Source organism: Helianthus annuus, chromosome 16 (genome assembly GCF_002127325.2).
Source record: "Helianthus annuus cultivar XRQ/B chromosome 16, HanXRQr2.0-SUNRISE, whole genome shotgun sequence".
Taxonomy (NCBI): domain Eukaryota; kingdom Viridiplantae; phylum Streptophyta; class Magnoliopsida; order Asterales; family Asteraceae; genus Helianthus; species Helianthus annuus.
In genome coordinates, this window is record NC_035448.2 from 128270298 (window position 1) to 128284450 (window position 14153).

General features: G+C 34.6%; 1 protein-coding gene across 1 annotated transcript; it reads left to right on the forward strand.

The window, feature by feature from the left end:
* The first annotated feature begins 9942 nt into the window (after positions 1-9942).
* On the forward strand, positions 9943-13626 carry LOC110919576 (protein FAR1-RELATED SEQUENCE 4-like). Its single transcript, XM_022163848.1, has 6 exons — positions 9943-9954; positions 10348-10414; positions 11124-11667; positions 12034-12292; positions 12398-12961; positions 13039-13626. Exons 1-6 carry the CDS (start codon positions 9943-9945, stop codon positions 13624-13626), a joined length of 2034 nt encoding a protein of 677 aa, XP_022019540.1.
* Positions 13627-14153: the final 527 nt, after the last annotated feature.

Below are 14153 nucleotides of genomic sequence, written 5' to 3' on the forward strand. Positions count from 1 at the left end.
TTCAAATTCTCTTGTTCTGAATTGCTCATCTTTTTCAGTACAAGCTCTGCACGGTTCCATGCATTTCTTGCACTGTTCAATTGGTTTTAAGACTTCAGAATCAGAATGTACCTCAGTGATTGGCACTTCGGTGTTTTCAGCAGCTTCTGTCTGCTTCATCTCATCATCATCATCTTTCTCATTCTCATTCTCATTCTTTTCTTCTATTTCTTCTTTCTTCATCTCTTCTTCAATCTGCTGTTCTTCAGTAACAGCTTCTTTCACAACTTCTGCTTTAACAACTTCTGTTTCAGCAACCTTCTTCAAATTCTCCACCATTTCTTCAACATTTTTCTTCATTCTCTCTTCATCCCTTTTTCTCAAACATGACAGCATAGCATATCTGATATCTTTTTCATACTGTTTAACATATGCATCATCCTTCATCACTCTCCTGTAGTATTCAGCTCTCAATGGGACAACAAGAAGAACATCATTAAAAATTATATCTTTCTTTGGAACAACTGGTTCTCCTTCTCTGTTGTAGTAACATTCTCTCTTCTTATCCCATCTTCGATTGCTGACAGCATCTTCATACTCTTCCTGCATATCGTCCATTCTGTTATGAACCACGTTCCATTCTTTGTAAGTCTTCTCACTCAAAATCTCTTCTTGAGTTTTCTCTTTTACCTCAGCAACAACATTTTCTTCACTAATTTCAGCAGTGTTTTTTTCTTTGTTTTCATCTTTAATCTCAGCAACGTACACAAACTTTCTTGGTTCTGTCATAGCTCTCCCATGAGCTGTTTTACGAACATTCTCCAAACGATCTTCTTCTGGACAAATTTGAGACCAATCATAGCCTTCATCCTCGTAAATCAACTTTCTTTCGGGAGCAATTATAGCATAAGCTCTTGATTTTTCTTTCGGTTTATCTTCAATCAACTTTGGCTCTTCTCTGCTTCGATGGTAAATCGCCTTTCGATAATAGTCATCGTTGAAAGGACGTTCATTTCCTTCAGCAACTTCAGAGTTTCTGCATTCTCTTTTGAAATGACCTTTTTGCTTGCATCTGAAGCAGGTCACTTTGGATTTGTCGAATCCAAGCTTTGTTGATGCACCTCCAAGCGATTGTTTTCTGGTAATCTCCATATACCTCTTAGCTCTGCGAATGCAACTAGCTAAACACCAACGGATGTCAATGAGTTCCATCTCTTCCGGATCAATCTGGTCGTAGTCTTCTTTGGTCAACTCAGAGTTTCCAATTTTACCAGCTACAAGACCCTCATATGACTCCAGGACAGATGCAAGAAAACTCATTTGCTGTTTCGCTGCATTGATGCTCATTGCTGGAGAATTCTTCAGTTTAAGAGCAATGTTGCACAAAATTTCTTCTGTTTCCTCAGAATTTGTCTTTGAAGATGAATGATATCCAGAATGATGACTTGTTGACGTGGTTTGTGGATCTTTCATCTTCTCACCACTAAATGCTGTTTTTGGTGAACCAACGCCTTTATCAGAAGGTACACTGCCTTTGTAGTACAAACCCACATTCTGTTGATGTGAAGAACCAGTCATCTTGTTCTGCTTTTGTAACTCCAGATCATGACTTTCAATCTTTTCAAACAAAGAATCAAGAGAAATTTCATCATATGAAGCATCATTTTTTAAGATAAAAACAAACGTTTGCCACTGATCTGCTCGTGGTAACGCTTCAATGACTTTATTGATAAGTTCCTCTCTTGTTTTATCAATTTTAAAACGTTCAAGTTCGATTTTAAGATGACAGAATCTCTCGATCATTTGTCTCACTGTCTCACCTTTTATATTATCAAACAGATCAAATTCTTTTTTGAGTAAAGCAATTTTATTTTTTCTAATCTGTTTTCCCCCCTCAGCTTTAACTCGTAAAGCTTCCCAAACTGACTTTGACGATCCATCATGAGTGAGCAAAGCAAATATATCATTTCTGATTGCTGACTGGATCAAAGCAACCATTCTTTGTTCTGCTGCAAACTCAGATCTTTCTTCTCTGGAAAGTTTCTTGAGCGGTAGATCTTCGTTTTTGTCATCTTTTGGCCTTTCGTATCCAAACTCCAGACAAAACCAGCTTTCATGTGCATATGCTTTAGCCCAATTGATGAACCGTTCTTTCCACCAGGTATAATCTTCAATGCTTTCCAGAGCTGGTGGCTTTGAGTGTGTTCCGTAGAAGTTATCATGCTTGATGTTCTCGTTGATGGCTTTTGTAATGGTTTTCGGGGTAACATTTGCAATCTCGGTCGATTCGGATGTGAACGCGTTGAAAAACGTGTTGTAGAATTCCTCAGCCATGATTTGAATTTCTTCAATTACCTGAATCACAAACACAAAACAAACAAATATCAGTTCAAACACTATCAAACAATCGAAACAAAATGCTCGAACTGGTGAATATTCTGTGCGAGATTGACGGTTGACAGACTGAACAGACTGAAAATTGACACACCGGGCGAACTGAACTTGATGCGAACTGAGATTTAAATTTTCAAACCGTACAAAATGCTATGATCCAGCAAAACCACACGACCTGGAACAATTTTGAATTTGTACGAGCTGAACCTTTTAATGATCAAACTGTGCGAGTTGAACTTAAATCCAAATGACTTGATAAAATTCAAATGAACTGGCCCCCTCTTTTGAACTAAAAAGCTTTGAACTTTGGGTCAAATATATCGTTCACATGGGCCTTAAATCGGTGCACATGGGCCACAATTTTGAATGGGGCGGCGAACAATTGAGCCTATTGAGCCGATAATTTCACTAACTCCAAACTATATGACCGATTTTGAGATTGGTTAATGGGGGCGGTACTTAACAGTCAACAACAATAACTATTAAATGGGGCGGTACCTTTAATGGGCCTCAAACCTAATGAGACAGTGCACTTAAAAGTTTATCAACGTTTCACTTTATCCAAGTTATAGTGGGGCGGTGATGTTTTTTGTGATTGGACCTTTAATAGGTATTGGGGCGGTTGGGGTAGTGAACAATTGATTGGTTCACATGGGGCAGTGCATGCAGACAACAACAACTCAAAGTTGATTGGGCCAAACAAACTGTAGTGGGGTGGTGATGTTTTATGGCCGACAAGTTTTAGTTCTTAAAATATATCGACAAGTTTTATGGCTGCAACAATTGTTCTTTATCACATGGATAGTATGGGCGGTGACACCTGATAACACCTGTAATCATCAGACACACATGGAGACGATGACACAAAAGTGGTCCATAGACTGACTTAACAGCGATCCAGAAAATTGTTATGAGCGGTCCACACTTTGTTCATATAAGCGAGCCTAAATTTTTTATGTTTGGAGCGGTTCACCTCTTGTCCAAATAAGCGGTTCAAGTATGTTCAGATGAGCGGTTCCAATCCGTCCGAATGAGCGGTTCTAATCTGTCCGGATGAGCGGTTCTAAGCTGAAAATTTACGCGAATTCGGACCGAAAAACCACGATTACTCCTAAACGGCTTGGAGTTTTGAGCTGAAACTTGGTAGGGTTGTAGATCGGTTATAGGCGCACAACATATCTAAAAATCAGACGAAACGGACCGTGAAAACCTGATCAATTTGACGATAATCAGTAAAAACGTGAAGAATATGAAAAAAAAATGAAGAACTAGATGAAATTCGGATCTAAATCTGATGTAATCCTGTGCGAAATCGTGTGAAAGATCAGTGCAATCGAGCTCCTGCTCTGATACCACTTGTTAGGACCGGTTTGACTCCGAAACGATTGCGTAATCGAACGTGTGACGTGCGGAATCCGTACACGAACGCGAGCTAACACACGAGACGTAATATAAACGTGATTCTATTAACGAATCTGAAAACGTACAACACCTGAATCACGAACAATGAACTTTCTCTCTCTAGCTTTCTCTCTCTAGCTCTAGAAACCTCCAAGTTGTGAAAATGACAAATGCTCCAAAAGTCCTAAACTAGAAGCCCTAGAGATCTATTTATAGGCCAAGAGATTAATGAGGAATCTCATTAATTACAATTATGCCACCTTGCCTTTTAAACTAACTATCACTAAATATAACATAGTAACTCTCGTTTTCTTCGGTTTTCTGCTACGGACTAGATTGACGGAGGTGATAGACAGATAATGCACTAACAAAAAGGGTCTTTTTATTGCTCTAATTCAAAATGCCAACCTAAGGGTAAAAGGGTCTTTTTACTGCTCTCATTAGTTACAAAACGCCAAAATGCCACAAAAGCCATTAAATACAAAACGCCAAATAATAAAACTATTTTTCCTGCGTAATTTTTTCTGTGTTTTAGTTAGTGTATTTTATCATCTTGGTCTATAAAAACACCAATTAATATAAAATGCCAAACTTGAAAGATGGGACGTGTTAAAGACTTAACAGATAAAGCTGAAAAAAACAGTAAACACAAACAGTAACTGAAACGATGGATACTTTATTACTAGCATTTATTATAAAAATATCCCGCCTAAACTACGCGACAAAAATTCCTATAAAGAGAAACGTCTCAGCACCTTCCATTGATCACACCAAAAAACAAACACCATGTTTCCTAAGTACCACTCACTGTAAAACACCATAAAAGTTAAAAAAACCAAAGATGGCAAGCATCGGTTCTTGGATATTTAGTATTGTTTTGCATGAAGTTTCACTGAATGGATTGTTAGGTGAGGGGGGTTAACTCAATAAGATTTTGCTGCATAAGATGGACAAATCTTCAAGAAAAAGAGACTGATGACAGTCATATGTCATTTTGTGTGCTTTGTTCTTGAAGAAGGTTTGGATGAGAAGAAGAGACCGATCCCAGTGTAAATTCTATTTTGGACTCCATGATGATAATGAAGATGACGGACAAATAGCTTCCACCCACACGACATCGATCTATGTCTCTAGCATCCACAAAGCCACTTCAACAACGAACAACAATATATCACACCAAAACCAAAACGCCATATATTTGTGACAGTTCTTATAGTTTCAAAGAAGAAAGAGACTGATGACAGTGAAGATTTGGAAGAGAAATTGGATTAGGTTTTTTAATTTATTTTTTTCGCTTCTATTTTTTTTCTGTGGTTTGTTATCTAATTTTCCGCTAAAAAATACATTATTTCTCTAAAAAATGCTTGTAAAACGCCAAAATACCACAAACGCCAAACTCCAAAACTATAATAAAATTACTTTAGACAAGTATTATTAAAAACTCCAAAAAAATTATTGAAATGTATAAAACAATGTGCAAGAGGATAAAACAATGTGCCATATTTATCTAAACGCCATTAGAAATATAAAACGCCAAAATCTAAAAGATGGGACGTGTTAAATCCTTTTCAGATGAAGCTGAACAAACAGTAACTACAAACAGTAACTGTTCGTTAAGGAAATGAACGTGTTCGTTAGTGTTTGTTAACTTTAGGAAACGAACTCAAAAAAAACGTATGGATACTTGAGTTTGTTTATCTTTTCAAAACGCCATAATTACGTGTCACACTATAGGACTGCATCCTACATGGCGGCAACAAAAAGGTCATTAGATAAGTAGAACAGGTAAACAAAGCTTAACACTCCACACATTTTCTAAACACGCCATACATTGTCTAAAACGCCATACAACTTAAAAAATATGGCTTAGGTTATTGCATGGAGGTTTGAGAGGTCGGAGAGACGTTTCGTCCTAAAGTTCTCTGATAGGAGAAGGGTGAAGGTCAAGACAATCAAAGCCATACTTAGTATGGATGAAGCCGTTCAGAGGGATATTCTGGCCCTTGGGATTCCAAGGGCCGACAATTGTGAAAGGACTCGAACGGTAATAAGAAGACTGAAAAGAAAATTTTCAGCAAATGATGATGATGATATTGACGATACTGGTCTACCGACAGTTACTAGTTGGGGTTTGGATGAACAAGCAAGAACAGTTAAAGTGACTTATCGACACAGGATGGAAATTCATTGTCGATGGATGAAATGCTGAACACAGAGAGACTACATCTTCTTGAACAACTCTGTGATTTAGCACCTTCGAACGATGCAAGATCCAGGGTTATCATGATATTTAAGTATAGGTTGCAACAAAGACAGGACCAGATAATGGCGTTATATGCCAGTGCATAATATGATGATGATGAATCTGAAGAAAGTGATGAACAAAGCGATGGGTACATCTCTGATGTAATCCCATACACAGAAGACTATTAGTTTTTTTTTGATTTCACCTTATTGTAATCTTTCGAATTATTAATGAATTATAATGAATTATTAAGATAGCCATGAACGCCAAAAAATTTACCTTTATAGCATATATGGGATTAATACAACTCGTGAAATCTAAAAAAAGCCAAAAAAATTGTAAAGTTTGAATTATTAAAGGTATATAATGAATTTAGTAACACCATGGACGCTAAGCTGTTAGAATTATTAATTAATTTTAATGAATTTTGGGAACGCCATAAATGCCAAATATTTACTATGTAACACAAAAACGATTAATTCAACGAGACAGTAATTAAAAATACCAATAAAACGCAAGATAGTTATTGAATCTATATAAACGCCAAAAAATCTTAGACGCCAAAAAAGAAGCAGTATTGTGACACACGCATTAGGAAAAAGAAGATAAAAAGATAAAAAAAGCCCCTCCGCCCTGACTATATCGCGCCACTTGTTCGGCCAGGATCCGTTCTCACCGTTTTCACACTTTTAAGCGTTTTCTCCTGATCCCGTTCCTCTCTCTCTCTCTCTCTCTCTCTCTATATATATATATATATATATATATATATATATTCGCCTTTAAATTTCTGTGATTTGTTTTTCTTAATGTAGTATTATACAATGACGTCGCTTTTGGAATATATCTTCATTTACTACGTTTTTCTATGTTCAAATCTTGAGAAACAACCTGTCGTAACACTCTGATAAAAAAAGTTATCCCGGTGCGTAGCGTGGGTATAAATTCTAGTTAAAACACAATTTGGTTCAAAATACATGGGGAAGGTTCATTTGAGAAGAAAAATTAATTAAGAAGAAAAAGAACAAAGGGTAATTTTGTAAGCATTAAATTGTTTTTTCACATATCTCATTTATTATCATTTTTGACTAATTAATTAGTCATAAAGACTATTATCCTCCACGCTAACTTTTTTTGCCTACACACATAAAAGTTTATCCTACATATTTCGAAATTCATCCTACACGTTGAAATTTATCCTACACAACTCGTAATTTATCCTACATTTTAAATTATTTTATTTTATTTTTTTTTGAAAAAATATATATTTTGAAGATAAGTTACAAAAAATTTAATGTAGTTAGCTATTAAAGAGGAAGACTACAAATTAATGGCTTATGTAGATTTACCAATGTACCCTTATAGTCACATTAAATACTTATATTAAATGAAGTAAAATAAAGCATTCTTATTGGTTGAAATTTCTTCTTTTCTCTTCTTACAAAAAAATTCTTCTCATTTGAACTCTACACCAAAATACATACTCTTTAACAATCTTATTTAAGTCTCAAGATTATAATGAATAACGTTTATTTTTTTATATATTAGGAAAACTTCATATATGTAAATAACATGATTAATTCTCGCGCTCTCCTATTGGTTTTCGTCAGGTATTGGTTTGTTTCGTTATTAGTTAAGTTTGTTACAGTACCGGTATCGATATGATGCACATGCTCGATATAGCAATTGAAAAAGACATACCCTACAAGATATCGACACGTGTTTTATGTCGACTGAAAACTATAAAAAGGAATGTGGGTACCGGCAACAATGTTGTTTGATTAGTCTCTGTTGGATTCGTCCCATAACGTTAACATACCGAAAATTTTTATAGCTTAAAAACAACCACGTCTAGACAACCATAAAAAACGAATATGGTACTGGTACTAGTGTTGTTCGGAATACTTTAGTTTTTCATGGAAAATAAAAATATCAACTATATTTCGAATCACATATAATATAAACATGCTGTTACAATGGTATATTCAAAATTATAAAACAATATATTATATTACTAATACACATCATGTCTAGAAAATCATAAGAGACGAATACGATACTGATACAGATGTTGTTCTTTGGACGGTATCGGTTCGTTTCTCATGAAAAAAACAAATAAAAAGTATTTGACCTTTATCTTGTAGATAAATTCAAACATATCACAACAATGGTGTAATTTTTTTGTTACATGTATAATTGTGCTTCGAAAACTATTATTGTTATGAGCCATATACTAAAAATGAAAGTGTCTGCCTTTAATATAACATTCAAAAAATTGTTATATATTCACATTTGAAGATATAAATGTAATTTGTCATGAGTTTGAAGAAATAAATGTAATTTTTCATGGGTTGGCTGATGTATATCTTGCAATTTAAAATTATAACATACAATATGTGATTAAAACACAAGTTAGTTTAAAATACATGCTCTGAAACAATCTGATTTAAGTTTCAAGATTAAATTAAAAAATGTTTATGTATTAAGTATACTAAAACAAAACAATCTTATGTCACATGGCATAAATTTAAGCCTATTATTGCCATGCAGCAATCCTTTACTCCACCTCTTTTTGGTTTGAGGGAAAACTATTTTGCTTTAATTCCCTTAGGGGTGAGCAAGTTTAGGTCCGGACCGAAAATAATCGAGAACCGAACCGAAAATATACCCAACCCGACCCGTACCCAAGTACCTAGGTATTTAGATCGGTTCCAATTTTTCATATAAAATCGGGTCGGGTCGGTCTTGGTTCTTTTCATAGTGAAACCCGACTTGGACCTATGGACCGAACTAAAGTGCTACTTAAAAAAAGACTAGGCCATAGCCCAGTAGCGATTGGGGCTTGAATCCCTAAAATATATAACATACAACGGCTGCATAATGCTCCCACGGATACATTCATATAGAGAAAGAAAACATTTGCATTGAATTTGCAGTCAATTTCTTGGCTGCTAATGTAAATTACTCAATACATTTTGAATTCTTGGATGTTTAAGTTATGAATTTTTGGTTAGAAGGTTTTATCTACGTTTGGTTGTGCAATTCATCAAAAACAACAACCTTTGTTAATATGTTTCGTCAAATTTTTCACTCGGGCACTTTATCGAACACTTGGTGTGCAAAGAGATTAATCATGGATAATAAACGTTAGATTGAAGCATAAACACCCCATCAAGCATGAAATACTTGCAAATTCGTATCCACTATTACAAAACTACTTAATATACAACAAACATATTATACTTGCGTGGTCAAATTAGTTCAAGTTAGGCATGACTATCAATAACATTTGAATGAAAATTAACAAAGAAATAACTCACCACCGTTAATGGATTGGATTGAAATTGAAATATAGATTGAAATGTATATAAGGCCGAAATCAAGGAGAATGTTGTGTTTCTTCATCATCAGATGGTTTGTGAATGTACAATAGCCTTCCCAAGTTCATAACAAAACATGCTCAAAAATGAAATATGTTAGGTCGGTTCTTATACTTAGTACCCGACAAACCCGATTACATAAAAACCCGGAACCGACCCTATATTTATTGTAGTGAATCGGTTCTGTATTTTATGTTTGATCGATTCTCGGGTCGGGTACGGTCGGGTTTTGCCTTTTGCTCACCTCTAAATTCCTTTCTTCATCTTCTTAATAATGACCTTCCTTATTTACTTAATGACCTTCCTTATGTACTGTGTCTTTAGATTACTATGCTATTTAAAAGATCTCTAGGAGATATGATATTGATGGAAAGACTTATAATTGGAGTTGAATATACTTATTAATTATTCATCTTATGAAAACATGAGATTTGTTAATATTCTACTCTATAGTTTAATAAACAAGCACATTATTTTCGAATCACGATTTTGCCATATAGACTTTTATTGATATTGTAGTGATTTTTGCTTTAATATTATAGTAAGATGACTTCCAAGGTAACAAAGAAAATTTAATCACGTTTACATATTCTTTTTTTTTAAATATGTCAATTATCATAAAATAAATATTACAATTCTCACATAAGCAACAGAGATGGGATCAAATACAAACCTTAATATTGGTAAGAACTATAAGAACCAACCACTATTAGACATGTGTCCTTCATTAAAAAAATTAGACAAGGGTATTTTAGACTTTATCATTCTATTTTTTGTATTTAATTAATTCTAAATTTTAATTATCCCCTATATTCATGCACTATTTCAAATCAACATTTGAAAATTTCCAGAAATCATCATCTACGCAGGCAACGACCAAAAAGAATAATACGTAACTTCCCATCTCACTTGCCCATTATCTGCATGGTGTTCATCTCCTTGTTTTGATAGGTAAATTTGATGGATTCAAACATAGGAAGTTCAGTGGAAGGATCATCAGCCATGGAAGTTACCCCAGGTTATTATTTAATCTGCATGTTCTAAAAATTACCGTTATTCATGCGCAGATATAGCCGGCGTATGTGCTTTGTATATCCGTTTTTGTTGTGTTTGTTGGTTGGTTTCATTAATTTTTATCCAAAACCATTTGTGCTATATTAATGTGCTGATAAGAATCTCAATTTGTACGACATTGTTTTTTTGTGCTATATGTTTTTTTACAGCAAGGTCTGGGTTTACGAATACTCAATTTGCTGGTTTCATATTTTGTTTGCATGTGCTATGTTAATGTGCTGATACGAATCGCCAAACGCTCGTTTCAAATTTTGTTACATGTGCTATAAAAATGTGCTGATACGAATCGCCAAATGCTATTTTCATATTTTGTTTCATGTGTTATGTTAATGTGCTGATACGAATCGCAATGTGCTATTATCATATCTAAAGTTTTTGGTTTACGTTGAATAAAAATGTTTGAAAAAATTTGTTTTTTCTTTCCAGCAATACAAAATGTGCTATCATTAAATACAAAGTGCTGATTTTAAATAAAAAAAATTGTTGAAAATATACGATTTTTTGTTTCCAGAAATAGAACATGCGCATTTTATAATTTTTGATGTTTGAAAATATATGATCTTATCGCTGACTCATCAGCTTGTGCTGTTAGTTATCATTACGTTTAGGTGTATGATGTTTAATCCAATTTATTTTTTTCATTTTATATGTAGAGCGAAGTGCTAGATATGGATTTGGAATTGTCCGGAAATCACAACGTACCGGTAAACTTAGTTATATTCCGGATGTAAATATATCTAAAAGACCACAAGTTGGTATGCGCTTTAGGACAGTTGATGAAGCTTATGCGTTCTACGAGAATTATGCCAAGTTGGGTGGTTTTACAATTCGCAAGAACACACAAAAAATGATTAAAGCTATTGTTACACTGAAGTACTTTACGTGTTCTAAGGAGGGGAAGAAAACATTTCAGAAAATTGACACCGTCAATGATATGGATGTGGATAATGTAAAAGGTAAACAATGTCGTACAAGGCCTTCTATACGTACAGGTTGTCTTGCAAGTATAAAGGTTCAGAGATTGGACGATATGACCTACCAGATTTATTCTTTTTACGAAGAGCATAATCATACACTTGTGGAAGATGGGGATTATCAATTTTTGAGTACTGCTAGAAATTTGTCTGTTGTTCAAGAAGATTTTATTCAGAACTTGTCAAAGTTGAATATTGGACCTGTTCAAGCATTTAACATTATGTGAACTCATTATGGTGGTTTTGAGGAAGTTGGCGCCACAATAGTTGATTGTAAGAACTTGAAGAGAGATATTTATGCTTACATTGGTAAACACGATGCTGAAATGGTTGTTTCTCGTTTGATGGACAAGGAATGTTATTTACCTGATTTTTAATGTGAGTATCTCAATGATGAGAAAGGTGAGCTTCGTGGTCTGTTTTGGGCTGACGAAGAAATGAAGCATAATTATATGCAATTTGGGGATGTTATCGCATTCGATTCCACGTTTCGTTCAAATAAGTAGGTTTTTTTTTATGTTTTTATATCCTTGACTATTTGTATTATATTATGCGATAATGTTCACTATTAATGTTGGTCATTTTTCAGATATGACATGGTAGTTGTCCCTTTCACCGGCATAGATAATCATCACAAGAACGTTACCTTTGGTGTTTCTCTATTAGCATCGGAGACTGCTGAGTCATATAATTGGTTATTATCGGCTTTTAAAAAATGTTATAGACGGGAACCACGTGTAGTTGTTACTGATCAAGACCCCGCGATGAAAAAGACGATACGGGAGGTGTTTACTACGAGTCGACACCGGCTGTGCATGTGGCACATCATGAAAAAGGTTGTCGAAAAGGTAATGATATTCATAAGTGTACGGGATATTAATTGTTATTTGATGATACAATTCGATCTATGTTAATGTAGTTGTATTTTCCTAACGTAATTTTTTGGTTTAAAGGTTGGGCCGACGGTGAAGAAAGATAAGTCTTTTAGACAATGCATTTGTGACATTGTTTGGACTGATGCAATTCAGCAGGAGGACTTTGAGAAAAAGTGGAAAGAAATCATGAGTGATTTTCATTTGACTGGAAACAAATGGTTGTCCGATATGTATGTAATTAGGAATGATTGGATCCCTGCTTATTATCATCACGAGAACATGTCAGGTTTGATGCGAACAACATCTCGTTCAGAGAGCGAGAATCGTTTTTTTGGGCAATTTAGAAGCAACAGTCATAACCTTGTTGAATTCATCAGTCATTTTGAAACGGCAATTGAGTCACAACGATACAAGCACCGGAAAAATGATCATGACACAAGGAATACAACTCCTGATTGGGTTACGAATTTAAATTTTGAGAGAGAAGCTAATGAAATATATACAAGGAATATATTTAACGATCTTCAGCATGAGTTACTCCTCGGTGTTACAGAATCACACTCTATGAAAGTTGAACAACTCGGTAAATTTATTAAGTTTTCAATTAAGGATTTAGATGTTGAAGGTTCAGTCTTGTGTGAAGTTAGTTAGTTAAATTTCAAATTTACTAGCATCCATAGTTATTTTATGTTCATTTATTCTTAGATTTTTTTCGTCAGGTGCTTTTTCGAGAAGATGATATGGAAATAAAATGTAGCTGTGGTAGGTATGAACAATATGGTGTGCTATGTAGGCACATATTTTTGGTGCTAAAGATGTCTAAGGTTGAAACTTTTCCTAAAAAATATGTTATGAGAAGATGGACGAGAGATGTTGTCCCAAGGAAGACTGTTACGTCAGTTAAGGAGAATGCCGAAGCTAATCAGACAGTGGACGGTGTTAATAAAGTTGTACGTGAAATTATGATTGGGACTGAGTATATTGTTGATAAATTGTCAATGGACATGGAGAAGCTGACGTTGTATAGAGATAAAGTTAAAGGAGATATAGCTCAACTAGATGGGATTTGCGGGTCTTCTCAACCTATACAGAAGAAGGGCAGAATTGCTACTTTGCTTGGGTTTAAGCAACCTGATAAAGATACTGTTCGAGCTCTGGTTGGTATTAGAACTAAGGGGTGTGGTTTCAAAAAATGGATTAAGTCTACTTTTGAGCAAGTTTCTACTAAACAGCCAAGGAAGCAAAGGACATGTGGTTCTCATGAGCACGACAAGCGTAAATGTGATAAAAAACCGGAAGCAAGTTAATCAAAATTTTTAGTTTTTATGTTTTTTACAGTCAAGTGCTTTTCTTTCCGAATTATGACTATTGTTACCAACTGTTAGATCGTATTGTTTTGTTTTTACTGGACGTTAACATTTTTTATTTTAGTAAGTATTTTGGTGTGTTTCAAACGTCTATAAGTAAATATTGTGCTGCTTTCGACATAGCACAACAATATGCGTTTTTTCTGTAGTATTTTGTTTGAACTGGCCTTTAAGATTTATAATATCAGTAAGAATTTGGTATGATTCATATGTTTATAAGTTATCCAACGTGCTAGTTTTGACCTAGCACAACAAGATGTGGTAAAGTTTCCTATTAACTTGTGATTTGATTAACATGAACCTCTGTTGGTAAAAGAATGTCCCTATTCGGCCCATTTTCATGAAAAAACGAGTCAAAATATTTCTTTTGGGGCAATGGCATTTCAAGTGCTGACCATTGTCGCGCTACTGATAAAGACGAGTTTTGGAAAACGCGATAGAAAAAACACCAAAAACGGAGGTAATGG